The following is a 17165-nucleotide window of genomic DNA, read 5'->3' as shown; positions in this document are numbered from 1 at the left end:
AAGTTGATTGTATTTGAAAAGTTATAGAGCGCGCTCAGAAGCACCCAATGAAGTTGTTTCCCTCTCGTTGTCTTCCCGTGAGTCGTTTTTTTATTTTATTTTTTCAACTGTAAAGAAACTCAGTTAAATAGAAAAAAAGGGACCTCACGGTGCCCTTGCGCGTTTGGTTGACAGATCCAACAACAACATACAAGAAATTTCAAAAGCTACATCGAACTTGCTTTAACCCGCATCATAACTCAAAGTCAGCCGTAAATTAATGTAACCAGGATTATTTAGGCCGCCAGATGGAAACTGGAATGGAAGCAGAATAAAAATGGGCCAACCGAGGCGTCTGGAGGTCAATATTGAGCAACAAGCTGTGCTTAGACCATGAGACGATCCTTGCAAGACGATCCTTGCATGAGACATGAGGCATCCTTGCACACACACACACACACACACACACACACACACACACACACACACACACACACACACACACACACACACACACACACACTCACCCGCGCGCGCGCGCGCGCGCAGAGAGATTTCGACAGTAAACGCACACACATATATATTTAGATATATATGTACATATGTACACATAAAGGTACATATGGTACATATGGTTACCGAAGGAATAACCTGCTGACAAGAAATTACGCGCAATATTTGCTTGTCTATCACGTCAAATTTAGAAATGTCATTCCTTTTTTCATTGATATAGGCCATGCTCTCTTTTATGATCTTCAGGCTTTCGTACTATCGGCGATGCAATTTAAAGAGCAGTTCTAGATGATTGAAGGTTCTTTTCTGAAAGTCCAAGGGCGAAAAAAGAAACAGCTTACTTCCATTTCCTGAATTTGGGACAACCGTGTACAAATAGCCGCTGGCGATGACATTTTCAGCTCCCAGAACGATGCTAATAAGCACTGCTTGGACGAGCATGTTTCAGGATTACGTGCACACAAAATATTGTGGACCTGAAAAAAAATTCATAATCAAGCGCAATCCCGTATTTGGCCAAAAATTTGCCTATGGAAGACAAGTTATGCCAATGCTACAAGATTGTTTCGGAATTTGTGCATTATCTCATAAGCCATGCACCGTGTAGCTCAGAATCGTTGTTTTCTTTTAATACTCAACGCTCATTTCCAGTTTTCTTTTCCTGTTCAGGGGCATTATGGCAGCGCAATTTTTTTTTTATCTGGCCAAATGATGACAAGATACACATCTAACTTTAGTTAAACATATCGAGTTCTATATCAAAGTAGGAACAAACTGGTTTCAGTCTTCAAACATATTAAAAAGTTATTTAGGAATGCAAGACGTTTTCTTTTGAATGAACAAATTATTTTTTTTTTCAGATGTCTGTGAGTGTAATACTGGCGGTTTTCCAGCGAATTTATAAGGATAGGTGGAAGACATTGCGCAAAATAAGATGAATTTCAGCAGACTTACAAAATGTTTCAAACTGTTTTTTGAGAAGCATGGGGCCAGTTGTTGATACGGTGTATTGTGAAGTAAGCAAGTATTGTTGCACCTTTATTTTTTTATTCTTGAAAATTGCAGCCAGTTCGAGATAGTGTGAGCGCAAAACATGCGTCACTTTCATCTTTATCATTTCTACATATCATCATACAATTACCGAGTGACTGGCCGCTCGAGGCCCTTTGCGTGTATTCGCGGACTCCTTTCATGCTCGGAAAAACACTTTTATGTAGCACTGGACACACTCCCTGTCTACTTGATTATGTGGTCTGGCTGTGCCCTAACCAAAGGGCTTCGGATCTCAACAGTGAGGAGGTCTGGAGTCGCCGCATATCCAGCGAAGTCCTCCAAGATCAACTCCTGTCCGCCCGGAGAGCTCGAGACATTGGCAAACCCTTTTGCCTACCGGTGCCTACGTGGGCGGAGCCACCGACTTAGCGTGGGGGCTTTTGCCCTCGGACCCTAGTTTCTCTGGTCAAAATAAAGTTCTTGCCATGCCAGCCACCAAGAAACATAACTGGATGGATAGGGATATGATAGCGGTATGCTAGATAAAAATGGTTCTTTCTCTCAGCTTCAGCTTCCCGACAGTCCACGAAGACGTGGAGGACGGTGAACCTCCGACCACATCTACCACAGGTTCGCGGTGTGTTTGCAGTCAGTAGAAAATTATGGGTACCATAGGTGTGCCCTATCCTGAGTCGGCAGAAAGTAACCTCAGTTTGTCTTATTTTCCTTAGTGGTGGCCAGTTTCCGATGTTTGACTTAATGACGGGAAGTTTATTTTGTGTTTCAATGTCCCACGTACGTTGCCACTGGCCCCTAAGTTTGTTCTGAAGGGAGGGCTTTAAATCCATGAAAGGTAGCCCGGAACACACATACCTCGAAGACTTCATTGTTATGCATAAGTCAATAAATTACGAGTTTAGGGCGGTTGGTACATGTTGCATAAACAGCAATTTCCCAATCTCCTTCTTATGTCTGTGTTGTGCGCTAGCTATGGAGGAATTACTTTGTTTTCTATTTATTGATGTAGCCATTTCGTCGGCACGCATATTACCTTCAATTTCTTTATGCCCAGGAACCCAGCGTACTATCACATGTTGATGAGATGAAGAAATAATGCAAAATAATGAATAAAGCTCCATAAATACAGGATTCTTGTGCTTCTTTAAAGACAGTAAAGCTTTTACCACACTTAAAAATTCAGTGAATATTATTGCCTTCTGTACCTTGATTTCCCTGATGTATTTTAGCGTAGATAGCACTGCATGGGTTCCAGTTGTCAAAATAATTGTCTGAGGGTGCAGAACGCCGTACTCAGAGAAAGAGGAACCGAAAGATACGTAAGATCCAGCATGTGATGGGATTTTGAGGCAACGTGTGAATTTTGGGGCAGGAATATTTTGAGTGAAGATCTAAAGAGTGCAAGCGAATGTGTGTCTGGGCAGGGTGTTTCGTGACCTCGATAAACGATGCGTCACATTCTACCACCCGCCACTGTCATGGAGCTAGTAGCATTGCTGGTGGCATTAGGCGATGTTTGAGCGATGGGACACCCATTTCATTACTTAGCTTTCTCACACGCCGTGAGAAGTGCTCTCTTGCTGTAGGTCGATTACGAAACAGTGTGGCAGATATGTTATTAATTATGGTCTTTTAACAGGTATGTTCAGGGTTGAAACCCACATTCATAAAGTAAGTAAAGCTGGAGTATAACCTCTGCAAATTAAGAGACCATTCATTCCACTCCACGTAAGAACATTGCGCAGTACTTGTCTTGAAGGCGTCTGTGGCCGATCGGACGCCAACATGATGAATCGGATCTAGCATCTTTAACGCGGTTGGCGCAGCAGAGTGATACAGTACGGCGCCGTAATCCAAGAGTGATCGCACTATGCTCTTGTACAGGTTCAATAAGCACTTTCTGTCACTTCTCCATGTTGTTTGTGACAGCGTTTTGAGAATGTTCATTGTTTTTAGGCGTTTATAACCAGATGCCAGGAAGAAAAGATGATTTAGTGTCGAATATCACACCTCTAAACTTGTGCTCCTCATTTACAGCTTAGCACTATCAATGTAGTTCGATTATGGGCTCTGGCACGAGGCCTCTCTTTCTTGTAAAGAGGACACGTAAAGAGGGGATTTAACTTAAGCGCATTTTCGTTGGCTCATTTGGACACTTTGTTTAGGCAAAGCTGCACGTGCGTTCGCAGTCTGCGAGGTTACACGACTCACATCCAATTTGCGCATCATCGGCATATGCAGAACAAGACATACTCTGTGGAATTGATGAACGCAGAGTTCAATATTATAATAAAAAAGCGCAACTGATTACGCCACGCTGCGGCACCCCAGTTTCCTGGATAAAGGAGCTAGATAATGCATTACCAATTCGAACACGGCATGTCCGGTTTGTTAAGTAACTTTCATTACCATTTAACACGTTCCCTCGGATACACATTCCTGACATACCCTGCAGAATTTCGTAGTGCCACGTGGTGTCGTATGCTTCTTACACGTCAAGGAAAATCGGCAAAAAGTACAGTTGATGTGCAAATTCGTCCCGAATGATACTCTCGAAGCGTACGGGGTTGTCTGTTGTCGGCCGCCCTTCCCTGAAATCACATGGCCGTGGGTTGAACAACTAATTGAATTCGATGGAGTGCAACAAATGGCGCTTAATCATATTTTTAAATAGCTTACATAGGCTTACATAGGTCAGCGCTATTGGGTGGTAACTTGATACTAAGGATGGGTCTTTCTCTGCTTTAAAATTTGGACAACGATAGCTTCCTTCCATCAAGATGAAAGATGTCCGGCGGTCAAAATTGCGTTAAAAAGTGCGAGCAGCATCATTTGCACATCAGTGTGCAATTGCTTAAGCATGTCGTAAAAGACCCCGTCTCCTCCCAGCGCGCAGCTTTTGCATGCGTTCAAGGCAGCTTTCAGTTCAAAATATCGAAGAAACAATTGTACAGTTCGTTCTGTCTGCATCTGCGGTCAATTCCCTTTTGTTCTTATATTTCTTTGTAATAAAGGAATAATTGGGAATAATGCACAGAACTAGACCCACGCTCGAATAATTCCCCAAGCTCATCACCTTGGTCTCCTAGACTGGTCCCTTTGTCATTTACAGGAGGTAACGGATGGCTTTGCTGCCTTATAAGACTTCGTAAACCCTTCCATACTTTTGTCTCTTTGGAATACGAATTAATGCCGGAAAGGAACCTCTCCAAGTTTACCCTTCTAGCTTGCTGTGGCACCCACCTTCCTTGCGATTGAATGCGTTTGGACACGGTAAGGTGTTCAGCTGTTGGCGATCGACGGAGTGTGCCCCATGCTTTACTTTGTTTGCTTTTTGTTTTTTGCGTGCCTGCTCGCTGCTTCCATTCCACCAAGACGCTCGTCTTTTGAATGACCTGCGACTCGTTACAGCGAAGCTGTATATGGCTAGCCGATTCATCCGTCCATCCATTCGTCTGTCTGTCGCCTGTACGCCGAAAACTCATTCGGCGCTACCTCATGCGCATGCACGAAAGAAGGAGGCGCGTGAATGGCTGCAACAGTAGTAACGTCGCTGCTCTCCATCGTAGCCGCGCGCATGCGCAGCAGTTCCTCTCCGGCTCCGAAATGGGTAAGTCACGCGTCATACGTACTCCTGAGGAGCAGGAAGCTTTCGATCAGCAAGGCCGCTAGAAGAACCGGGAACGAGCTCGTCTACGCCGTGCCAATGCTGCAGCTCGTACACAAGAACAGGCTCGGGCAGCCGAGCGCAAGAAGCAACTGCGTACAGAGGATAAGGCAGCCTACCAAGCCATCGTTTATTGAACCGTCGGGATTAACCTAGTGATAACCACCGGGGCGGCAGGTTTCAGCTTCCCTGGTTAACGATCTGTACGGAGTGCTCGGGCAGTGATTTTTTGTAGAATGCATTTTTCCTGCTGTATCAATAATAACGGCGGTAAAATACATTACAACGTCGTCTATACTATATTCACAGATAAAATCTCGAGTTAAAAATGTCGATTCTTTAAAAACCTTCCAATCGGTGGATGCTAGTTTCCACCTAGGGATATGCGGAGGGGAGTCATGTTGGGCTACTAAGTTTAGGGTTACAGGAAAGTGGTCCCTTCCGAATGGGTTTTTGATTGCATTCTATTCTAAGTCTGAAAAAAAAAGCGGAAGCAGAGTCAATAGACAAGTCTCTTGGTGAATATGAATTATGATGAAGATTGTAATATGTTCGTTCCTTCTTATTGAAGATGCACACAGCGGAGCTTACAAGGAAGTTTTCAATGAGTGGGTCTCTCGCATCGTATCGTGAGTCTTCCCACATCGTTTTCTGAGCGCAAGAATTTCCCACGACCATGTAAGGCCCGGGAAGCTGATCAATGTGGTAATAAGAGTCTGTTTTTTCGAGATTTCCGGTGTATATAGACAAAAAATACAGTGACCAATTTATTTAAACGAACGGCCCGAACTGACACTTACCTCAAGGGGCCTCTGAAAGGCGACGTGTCGCAAAGCTATAGACTTGTCTGCAACTATTACTACGCCACCGGAGGCGTTAGTGTGGTTACGATCTTTCTGGAAGATGGTGTAATGACGAAGAACGTTACAATTTGTAGGTGTCAGATGTGTATCTTGAACACACAGCAACGTAGATTATGTTTGTGTAGGAGTTCTCTCATATCGTCGAGGTTATGAAGGAGTGCTCTGACATTCTATTGTGGTATTTGTGTCTGGATTATGAGAAAATTATTTTATGCTGTGTTTTTAAGAGACGAATATTAGTTAGCGGGACCTCTCCAGGCACGATGACGCGAGGTTTGTCTATTTTGGAGTGATCACGTGAATCTCGCCGCTCCTTAGCCGCTGTCATCACCCTCTGGCTGGTTGTTGCGTCCATCGCCTTTTGCGAGGCGCTCGACCCGCGCTCTTGCGAGCGCTGCTCTTGACGTGAAGGCCTAATCTCGGGAGACGAGACGTTTGAGGCCACCATCCCGCAGGTCGATGGCCCATTTTATTGGGGCGGAGGAGTAGCGCAAGGTGCGATCACTGCGGGGGCAGATGGCGTCCCTGGCGGCCCACTGTGTGTGAGCCGCACAGTCACCGGAAGCTGTTGTGTCGCTGCCCCCTGGCACGCCGCATCAGCAAAGCTGTTCTTGCGCAGCTATCATACCCGCCTGCGTGCCTCCGTGAAAGTTATTTATTTTTTACTTTAATTGTTGCTATTTCCTTTTCTTTTTTCCCTGATGGGCACGATCGCGAGTATGCGGCGTGCTCCCCATCATAGATTACGCAGTGTAGAAAGATTTCACAAGATTAAGAGGTGTGTGTATGTGCACTGCATTTCGCACAAGTTTGGCGGCATCGGCAGCTCTATGAACGGTGGCCGAAACACTGGCATTTGAAATATCGGAAGGGATTTGGAACGCATGGCCTTACACGAAGCTTGATGTAACCGGCCTCAATGGACCCCGGCAGAACACTTGAGCCGAAAGTAAGTATCGGATGCTATTTCCTTGGTGTCACGCCTCATCTTAACGTATTTAACGTTTATAAAGTTCTACTCACTCAAGCCCTCCAGGGGTTCAGCTTCGGTCAGCTCCAGCAGATCAACATCTGAGACAACGCCACGTGCGTTGTCTCAGATTACGTACCTAGGATTTCTTTTTCGGGGGGGGGGGGGGGGAGGGTGGCAACACATGGTGACTTTTCTATGGAAATAAAATGAGGGGGGCGGGCATCTTTACTAGTACAAATGTGAAATATGCCCACCGTTCCCCATAAAGAGATGTAAACCCGCAAAAGAGAAATGAAATAACGTGTATCTCACAGGTACGCCTGTGAGATACACCTCACATTTACTCGGCAAACAAGGAACCACATCACATGGACTCGCGCAGGAAAGGAGCGCAGGAAGAACATTGCCACGAAGAAGTAAACAAGCGAAAGTGTAAAATTAAGCTTTCCTGTTGCGTTCTTCAGAATCAGCTCTGAAATAATTGTAGAGAAATATATATTTCTGCAACAATTACAGTCCTTTAGGGTCCATCGTTTACTGCTCTACCAAGGGCAAAAACCGACTCATATTGTTATTTGGAAGGTCGCGCAACGATGTGTGGCCGTCAGCACCGTACAACTGCGTAGAGCGCAGGACGCTATTGTAGGCGTACTGCGCCCACTGTAGAAGGTTAGAAAAACAGCCACATAAGCACAGCAGATAAGTGTCTCCGTCAGGTGGCTAGACTCATAACTGTAGAAGCGTCATTCAAAACACATGGAATCATTCACCAGTTCTGGCGGCGTTCTCTCTACTTCCTTTTTAAATAAAAAGAAGCTGCTCCAAAAATAGTTTCACAAACAAGGCATAATTTGTTATTTTCGCATTTCCTCTCTGTTTGGCTCTTTCCTCGGCTCTCTCCCTTAGTAGATAGCTTAATTTCTCAACTCAATGCGGCTCTTGTTCCAAGTTGCCAATTTTGCATGAAAAGTGCTGTGCAATCAGGGCATAACCAGACCAGGTAATGGGTGACATTCATATTTCTTGCGGCTTTAACGGTTTTTGCAGGGTTTGATGAGGGATGCTGTTTCGCATTATTTTATTTTGCACATATAAAACCTATATCACGGTATATTGTTCCGAGGATCTACCAGCGCCACGGTAACCGCCACTCGAGGAAATGTTGGAGCAAAAGAAAAAGTTAAACGCAATCGGCGTTTTCTCCGGTCGGGACTCGTTCCACTAGCGTACTGACCTGCTGACTACAAACTGAATCCCTTTCCTGGTTCCGGGATCAGTCCAATCAGAAAGGTTGAAATAACGAAGGAAGAGCGATGCACGTGACCATTGGAATACATGGTGGCAGCTGAACGCATCTGGAGTTAAATGCACGGACACCAAATCGATGAAAAAATTGATCTTCACAGCCTAGGAGATGCCGATAACTACCGCCATCCAAAAGGAGGGGAAAAGGCAGCAAATAGTTGACAGCCTAATAGTTGCCAAGTCTCAAGATTGGTTTCGGGGCAATCTAGGAATGTGTGTGAGGAGTGGTGGCATGGGCGGGTGGGGGGAAGATTTGCCGCTTAATTTCGGGAGAGGGGGGGGCCAGGCCCTGCTTGGGTACGTGCGTGACCACGGGTAGTATTCATAGTAGGCTGCGGGGTTACTGTTACGTTGGCAATCCCAAATGAGAGTAGATTGGGCCGTTTTTCTTATTGTTTCTGGTTGAGCAGCTCTAAGAGGAAATCACCGCTTGCCATTCTTTAACCTGTACCAAAACTTCGGTAACAGACTTCGAAACAAACAATGGTGAGATTTTTCGCACTGGTTTGTCTCGTTCTCAGAGAAAATGACATAGAACCAAGGAAAATATTTTTTTCCTTTGGCGACCGAAAGAACTCGAAGACTTCATCAGTGCGACACCCTCTTTAGGTAGCGATCAGGTAGTGGGGGGAAAGGAATCAACCACAAGTGATATTATTTTTCAACAGTAACGCCAGCCGCCCCCCGTGGGTCCCTCGAAGGGGACGCTCAGGACCTGTTTCACAGGTCCTGCAAACGCCAGCTCTACGTTACCACTGTAACCGACAGTCACGTAACCTAGATTGGCTACCCACACGGGGTTAACACTTGCTGCCTAGAAAATCGGAAGTAATGCAGAAGGGCGGGAAAGAGAGGAAAGAATAAATGTGAGCAAGAAATACGAAGATTGGAAAGGAGGAGAGGAAAAGGCTGCTACCGGCTTCGCCCGGCTGGGTCAGTCCGGAGGTGCCGTCTGCGTGAAGTCGAAGACAACGGGCTGTATGCCTCTGCCCAGAGGCCTTAAAGGTCCAGACACTCGGCATCAAGTCAACCCCCAGGATCCTGTTTTCGCGGTACACGGCTAAGCTGCACACAGTTAGGCGCGGGAGGGTCCAACCCTCTTGTGCTCAGGTACTTGGTGTCGCAACACACCAAACTCCTGCTGACGCAGACCACGTGGGAGGAATTAGGGTACCTAGCTGATGGAGTGTTACAAGGACACCGGAAATAGCTAGAGTTTCATCTAAGGAGAACACGGTTCAACAATTGACAGGAGGCAGTTGCTTAGCCTCCATAAATGACGGGAGGTTGTCCATGCAATGCTACTGCTAGCTTCTTGCTATGGCCACCACCGCGCATCCAGTGTCTGCACTACGGTTGTTCGTGTGCGTGTCCGGGATGCGAGAAGGCTTTAGGAGCATCGAACTCCTGGAAGACCTTACTAAACGGACGTATACGTGTGGAACATTGAGTGGGTAAGTGGGCGGGCGGGTGGGTAGGAAAAGCAGACAGCGCACGATTTAGCTTACACAGAGAAAAGGGTCGTTCTACGCTTGAGTGAGTCGATTGATGAGTGAGGTAAACAACCTGCAAATTTTGGAAGGGCAAAGTGTAACCAATCAGCCCCGGGACACATAGAGGAGCGCAGTAAAACAGAGCAACCGAGGAAATAGTGAGGAGTGCTACACGTCAGGCTGAAGCTTGCCGGTGGCAGTGATCTCCCCCCCACGCGCGCGAAGTGCACAAGTTCACCGCAATGAGGATTATGGTACATTATAGGGTTACACAGCAAGAAAGCAAGAAAATCTGTGTGCGCTGACACTCAGAACGCCGACTGGCGCCGGCATTAAATTAAACGCTAGGGATGTCAGTATAACGACGAGAAGAATAGAAATGCAGCACATTCAACATTTAAGGAAACACTGAGAGTTCTGTGCAATTACAGTACCTAATCGAAGGATGATCAAAGATCCAGTTATTTGAGAGCACCGGAAGAATGTATACAAATCGTGTGTACTATATCTGTACAATCGTATGTACTCGTATGTATCGTATGTAATCGTATGTACAATAACATATTACTGACCCTATTATGGTTTATCTATCAATGCTTTATGTTTTATAGAAGATAAAAATAGAACAAGCAGAAGTGCATTACCACTGCGAGATTGAGTCCCTATATTCAAATTTTCGGAGCTGGTTAAGTATGAAGGACCAATCGAGAAAAATGATGCGAACAGAAGGTGGAAATTTTTTGTGCCAATCTGACGGAGCCTATATACAATGAAGTCAAAGGGAAGCTAAAAGAAATAACGGTTCCTTTTATTGAACGCAGAATCAACTACGTAAGATTGTTCAGTTTTTATTAACTTTCTCTTAACTAAATATGAAGTTCAACGAAAATTTATCCCTCATTCGTAATTTATCCAACCTATCAATAATCAGAAAAAAATATTCTCGCTGTGGTTTCTCTTCGTTTCGTTACATGTTCTTTTACTTATTCATTCATTACAAGTAACCTCAATTGTCTTATCATTAGAGGAAAGTGGTGATACAGTGTCAAAATATAAAGACGCTACAATAACGCCAAGTATTATAGAATAGGTAGAGAAATGACAGCAAATAAGATTTCACAAAATATATTCAAGAATGTCTGCAACAAGTTAACCAATGACCAATGTAAAGAAGGTTAAACGCAAGGTACAACATTGTCAGAAAAAAATAATTACAGTAAGTAAAGAAAAAAATGCACTTGAATGTGGCAAGAAGTTCGCAATGAGATGGTTCCGGTGCTATTTATTATATATTCTGCAATGTCAACTAAATACTATACCATTTCATGTGAATTTGCTGCCTAGAGAAGCTGAAGAACTGCTATAGTAAATTGGGCATTTGTTTATTTTCTCTAATTCCATGGGTACGTGATTTCAAATTTGCGAAGTGCACAGCCAAAATGAGTTGAACAAAGTGGTTTTGCGGCAATTAATGTGTTCATCTTTGCTGTTATGATGAATAAGGGAAGAAGGCTAAGTAGCCACTGAGATAATTCTTTTGCGTAGGTAATTAAGGCAATAAACTTTATGGAAGAAGCCCAGTCGAAACAGCATTCGGCACAATTATATACTTGGTACCGAACTCCATAGACGTTACACTAGTAGTTCGGCTCTAGTTGAAAAGGATGAAATAGACAGCGTTACTTTGTACAGGTTGTGGTGCATTAGTTGAAGTAACGTGGTTAGGTTGCAAAAGAGTGGAAAGTCAAACACAAAGTCATTTTACGGTAGTGAAGGAGAAAATTAAAAGGTTCCATGTAACTGCACATATCTTCAAAGAAACGAACAAAATTCACGAGAGTAAATTTGACACAATAAAAATCAGATTAACAAAGATTCTTTTAAAAGTCCCGAAAAATATACGATTTTGCAAAATTGAAAGTAAATGTGAAATGTGCTCAGACATAAATGGAACGTGGAAAGCGCATCTGCTGCATTTATAGCTCTGGAATATTGAGAAATTTATAATGTTTGGAGCATTTATTCCCCTGAATGTTTCGCAATATTGATAAAAAGTTTCAAATTACGACGCACTATGCAAGCAGCCCAGTATTCCAATCACAAAAAATAACTTGCGAGTTTTAACGTCCCGAAATTGCCCAGTGGGCTATGAGAGAATTCGAGGAGGCTCCGGATTATTTTTTACCACCTGGGGTTCTTCTACATTCACCCAAGCAGGGTACACAAGTGCTTCTTTTTTAACCGCCATCGGCATACGACTACGGCGGCTGACAACCAAATCTGTGAATACGGGCAACTCCATGGCCATTGACCAATAAGCAACTGCTGCAGGTTGAAATATTACCAGTCTGTAAATACTAAGAAGTCTAGATCAGTTCCCGCGAAAGCATCAAATTGGCCATTTGATTGCATATGCTTATGAGCAAGATGCAAGAAAACTGATCCCAATTTTTTTAATCACCGCACACGCACCAAAAGTCCAATTACACACTGAAGAATATACGACAGCAAAATACTTCCACCAATTCTACACGTCATGATGTCGAGCCGACGACTAAGACAAAGAACTTGCCCGACATTCAACGCGAGGCTCAGCGATATGACCACGAGAGAACAGTATCTTGTTCGCTTCATACGAGTAAATATGCAATCCTTGAATCTTCAAGTGATGAGAGCATCGCAGAAGATGCAATGGTGAACGCACTTTAAAAATAAGACTCTGCTTATACAAGAAACTAGAAAATGCAGCCTACATATAGTTATATTAAGGTCGAGTTATATTGTCGTGTACTATTTTAAACTGGATATGCAAATCTTGTACTTACTATATAGAAGAATGCTTCGCTTTTCAGCGCGACGGGTCGTCAACACTACGAGACGAGTTTCCGCGCTGAGCTCTTTTATGCTCAACATTCATTGCTGAGGGGCATTATGTACGTTCTATAAGGGCAAATGCTGATAATCTCGATGGACATGTTTTCTGACACTCGAAAAAGATGTCTGGCGCTTCATCATCAAAATGAACTGCGACTATGGCGATTACAATTGCTAAAATGCACCTGATATGTGTTCTGTCGACTTGACGACTTTTTTTATTCTATCTTTTTATTTGCATCGTAGTGCAACTTCGGTTTTCTTGCTACGACTTTTTTAGGTGCTAGTACGGCGGCCGGGTAACCTTTGGAGACTTCAGTAGCTTATGCACGAACTTAGGGGAAAGGACGCGTTTACCGCTAAGTCGAAAGCATTTGCAAACAATCCAGTTTGTCGGCCTTAAATATACAGCAGAGCGGTGGACTGGTTCTCCAACCGCATTTCGCGAATGTTCGCACGACGTTCCAAATACAATCGTTAAAATACTTACAGCGTTCCTTATCATGCAAGCATACCTTCTCGTTATCACAAGTGGGAGCTAGGAGCTTGCACGAACAAGAGCGAGAAGTACGTGCAATGGTGTATTTAGACAGTACCTAGTGCTAGCGTGGCGGAGGGCTCGCTATTCCAATCAGACCGGCGTTTAGAGGTGGCTCTATAAGTGCTAGATACGCCGTATAATAATATATTGGAGTAGAATATACGTGAAGTGCACAAGAATCGGCCGTCAAAGCAACCAAATCAAGATCAACAATGCGCACGTCCCCGCTCCCGACACACACACACACACACACACACACACACACACACACACACACAAACACACACACACACACACACACACACACACACACACACACACACACACACACACACACACACACACACACACACACACACACACACACACACACGCACACACGCACACACACACACACACACACACACACACAAACACACACACACACACACACACGCACACACACACACACACACACACACACGCACGCAAGCACGCACACACACACACACACACACACACACACAGCTTTGACGCAGTGATAATACAAGAACTGAAAAAAGCAAGTTGACAAGTGTTGGCGTTTTGAGCTCGGACGATCGTTCGCGTGATGGATACTGGGCTGATAAGAGCGTTGTCTTTCTGAGGGGGGCCATTGGAAGAGCTCTGTTGGAAGACATTGCACGTTACGCGAGAGGAGGCAATAATCGGCATTATACTCATTTTCAAGGCAATAGCCATGCAAGGTTAGACAGAGCTTATCTTTCGCAAGAAATCGCCACAATGTGTGATGATTACAAGGTGCTGAACATAGCATTTAGCGACCATTGTTTAGTAGCCTTCACGATAGGGAAAGAGATCACCGCAAAACCTGGAATGAAATGGGAAACATGGAAATTAAACGCGAAACTCTTAAAAAACGACCAATTTCTAGATGGTGTACGCTCAGAAATTGCTAAAGCAAATAATGACTGTGAAAAAGGATGGGGTGAGCGATGGGAGCGATTTAAAGAAGTCGTAAAAATGAATGCCATAGAGCGAGCAGTACAAATACGTGTTGAAGAGCGCCCAGAGGAAAATGACCTTTAAAAAATGCTTCAGGAATTTGTGGATGCCGAAACTCACACGCCAGGCACCTTTATGGAAGAAATAAGGGAAACAAAAAATAAAATTGAGGCTATCGACACGGAAAAATACCGTGACGCACTTATTCGCGCACGAATGGGAAAGATCTTGGCTGATGAAATGCTAACAAAGCGTGCTTTGGGAACTGAGAAAAAGTATGCGAGGAGAAACGAAATAGTTGAGATTGAATACAGAGGGAAAATATCTGGTGATGCCGAAGCAATCAATTATGCGTTTACGGAATATTACATGGAGCTCTTCAAGTGTAGAATACCGAGCAAAGCTGGGTATGAAAGCCATTTTCTAACCACTCTACCTAGGTTAGACGCCGAAGAAACAGATAGATTATCAGAAGATATCACAGCAAAGGAGATCGAACTGGCCGTTGAAGACCTTAACCCTGGAAAATCGCCAGGACCTGATGGCCTAACAGCAGTTTTTTACAATGCCTTTTGCTCGAAGATAGCCATCTTATTAGAACGTGTTTTTATGGAGGCGTATCAAAAAGGTCGTTTGCCACCGTCCTTTAAAAGGGCGTATACAGTCTTGGTACCAAAAAGCGATGACGCAAATAAACTTAAAAAAGTAACAGGCTACAGGCCAATTACGCTGACAAACGTAGATTATAAAGTTTTAATGAAGATATTTGCGCGAAGACTACAATGAGTTATTGGTGCTTTAGTAGGACCGCATCAGACCTGCGGGATAAGAGGGAGGTCTATATTTACTAATATCCATGTGGCTCACAGCATTCTTGAAACTTGTGATGCAGATTTTAGGAAAGTCGTTATGTTACAAATTGATCTAGAAAAGGCGTTTGACAGAGTATGTCACAATCTCCTGTTTACAATTCTTGGTTATGTCGGTGTTGGATCACGGATAACAGGGGGAGTTAAAATGGCATACAATAATTGTACAACTAACCTCATTGTCCACCATAAGCTAACTGAACGGATTGAAGTGCGTTCCTCTGTTCGTCAGGGGTGCCCCCTGTCACCTATTTTGTTCGAAATATATCTAGAGGCTCTCTGTAAAAGAATTATTGATAGTCCGGATGTGCGAGGATTCAGCCTAGAAGGGTGTGAGGTACGTTTATTAGTTTACGCTGATGATGTTGTTGTTTTCTGTGACGATAAGGAGAGTGTTCGAGCTACCATCACAATTATGCATGAGTTTTGTGACATGATGGACAGCAATATAAACCTGAATAAGTGTGTCAGCTTGTGGCACGGCCGGTGGCAAACAACGCCGCTTGTTTTTGAAGGTATGCAGTGGAAGCTCTCGCCTGGGATTTATCTTGGTGTACCATTAGGCACACATCTAGACACTAAAGACTTATGGAATGGCAAAGTGCAGGAATTAAAAGCTCAAACTGATAAGTGAGCCGGACGTGACCTCTCTATATTCGCACCTGCGGCTATCTGCAGAATCTTCTTGGTGAGCAAGCTGTGGTATCTCATGCGAGTCCTGAGCTGTTCTCGATTCAACTTCAAGAAATTCCTTAGAGTATTTGCTGTTTTTGTGTGGCAGTCTGAATATAAAGGAACAAGCAGGAACAATTTGTTTCGCAAGTTGGGTCAGGGGGGCTTGTCATTATCAAATTTATACTTAAAGCAACTGATTTCTAGATTTTTGTTCTTACGAGACGCGACAAATCCTTTCTTGCGAACAGTTATTCAAGTCCGATTGAGCAATGTCTTACCTAACTTTGTTGTCTCGATGAGGGAGGGTGGGTGTTACACAACGAGTAAATTTTTATGTGAGGTGGTCGTAGCATTTAGATTTTTAAACCATCTCTTTTCCATAGAATATTCAGCTGGAGGTGACGCTGCCAAACCGACCCGACGCAAAAATCCTCTTTTGACCTTGCTCACACATCGGAACCTCATTAACGTGAACGTGGATGGTGTACCTGTTACGGCTCTGATTGACACTGGCGCGCACGTATCTGTGATGAATGCTCAGCTTCGGAATCGTCTCAAGAAAGTCCTCACTCCTGCCCCTTCGCCTGTGGTCCAAGTCGCCGACGGTGGAACACCAGCTGTTATTGGCATGCGTCCGGCGCGCGTGAGTGTCGCCGGACATCATACTTCTGTTTTATTTTATGCACTAGAGCACTGTCCTCACGACCTCATCCTGGGCCTTGACTTCCTGTATACACATTCCGCTTTGATAGACTGTTCTGCTGGTGTTGTGCAACTGGCTCTACCTGCTGCTATTGAACCTCCCTATAGTGCTCCGATACGGCTATGTTCCACAGAGCATATTCGCCTCCCTCACCACACCGTTACCTACATAGGTGTCTTCCCCGTTCCACCTGTCCCAGACGGTGACTATATCGTATCTCCTAACCCGGATGTCCTGCTCTCGCATTTACGTCGCTTTCCCTCACACCGTCGTTACCATTTCAGACAACACATCCTGCGTTCCGCTTGTGAACTTTGGACTCTATACACAAGTCTCCCGCGCGGAATATCCCTGGCGCAAATAACGCCAGCCAGAGACTACCACATTTCGGCTTTAACTTGTGACAGCTTCTCGTGTTCAACGCTTGCTTCGGCCCCCGTCTCTTCAGATTTAAATGCCCTAACAAAAATGATTGCTCCCGACCTTCCTCCCCAGCGTGCTCAAGAACTACGTTGCCTCGTCGCCTCATACTGGGACATATTCGACCTTGGAGAATGCCTTCTAGGACAAACATCTGTCGTAAAACATCGAATAAACACCGGTGATGCGAGCCCAATCCATCGGCGACCCTACCGCGTCTCGCCTACTGAGCGACATATCATCCAACACGAAGTTGACAAGATGGTTTCACGAGACATCATCGAACCTTCTTGCA

At 44.5% G+C, this 17165-nt stretch overlaps 1 protein-coding gene across 3 annotated transcripts in view; it reads right to left on the bottom strand.

Moving 5' to 3' along the window:
- The window catches only part of LOC142560208 (uncharacterized), a 187200-nt gene that overhangs the window by 25300 nt on the left and 144735 nt on the right, over window positions 1-17165 (bottom strand). Inside the window, exons 1-2 of one of the 3 annotated variants that reach the window (XM_075672137.1) lie at window positions 12630-12780; window positions 834-968 (exon numbers count right to left, since the gene is read on the bottom strand). In XM_075672137.1, the coding sequence (XP_075528252.1) occupies window positions 834-933 (100 nt within the window). In that variant the 5' untranslated portion in view covers window positions 934-968; window positions 12630-12780. Of the gene's footprint in view, window positions 1-833; window positions 969-12629; window positions 12781-17165 lie in introns of those variants that run through there. The other 2 variants (XM_075672138.1, XM_075672139.1) reach the window with 2 other exon arrangements.

Source organism: Dermacentor variabilis, chromosome 10, assembly GCF_050947875.1.
Source record: "Dermacentor variabilis isolate Ectoservices chromosome 10, ASM5094787v1, whole genome shotgun sequence".
NCBI classification, from domain to species: Eukaryota; Metazoa; Arthropoda; class Arachnida; order Ixodida; family Ixodidae; genus Dermacentor; species Dermacentor variabilis.
The sequence above is the reverse complement of the archived record's forward strand: the minus strand, read 5'-3'. Positions and strand labels throughout refer to the sequence as shown.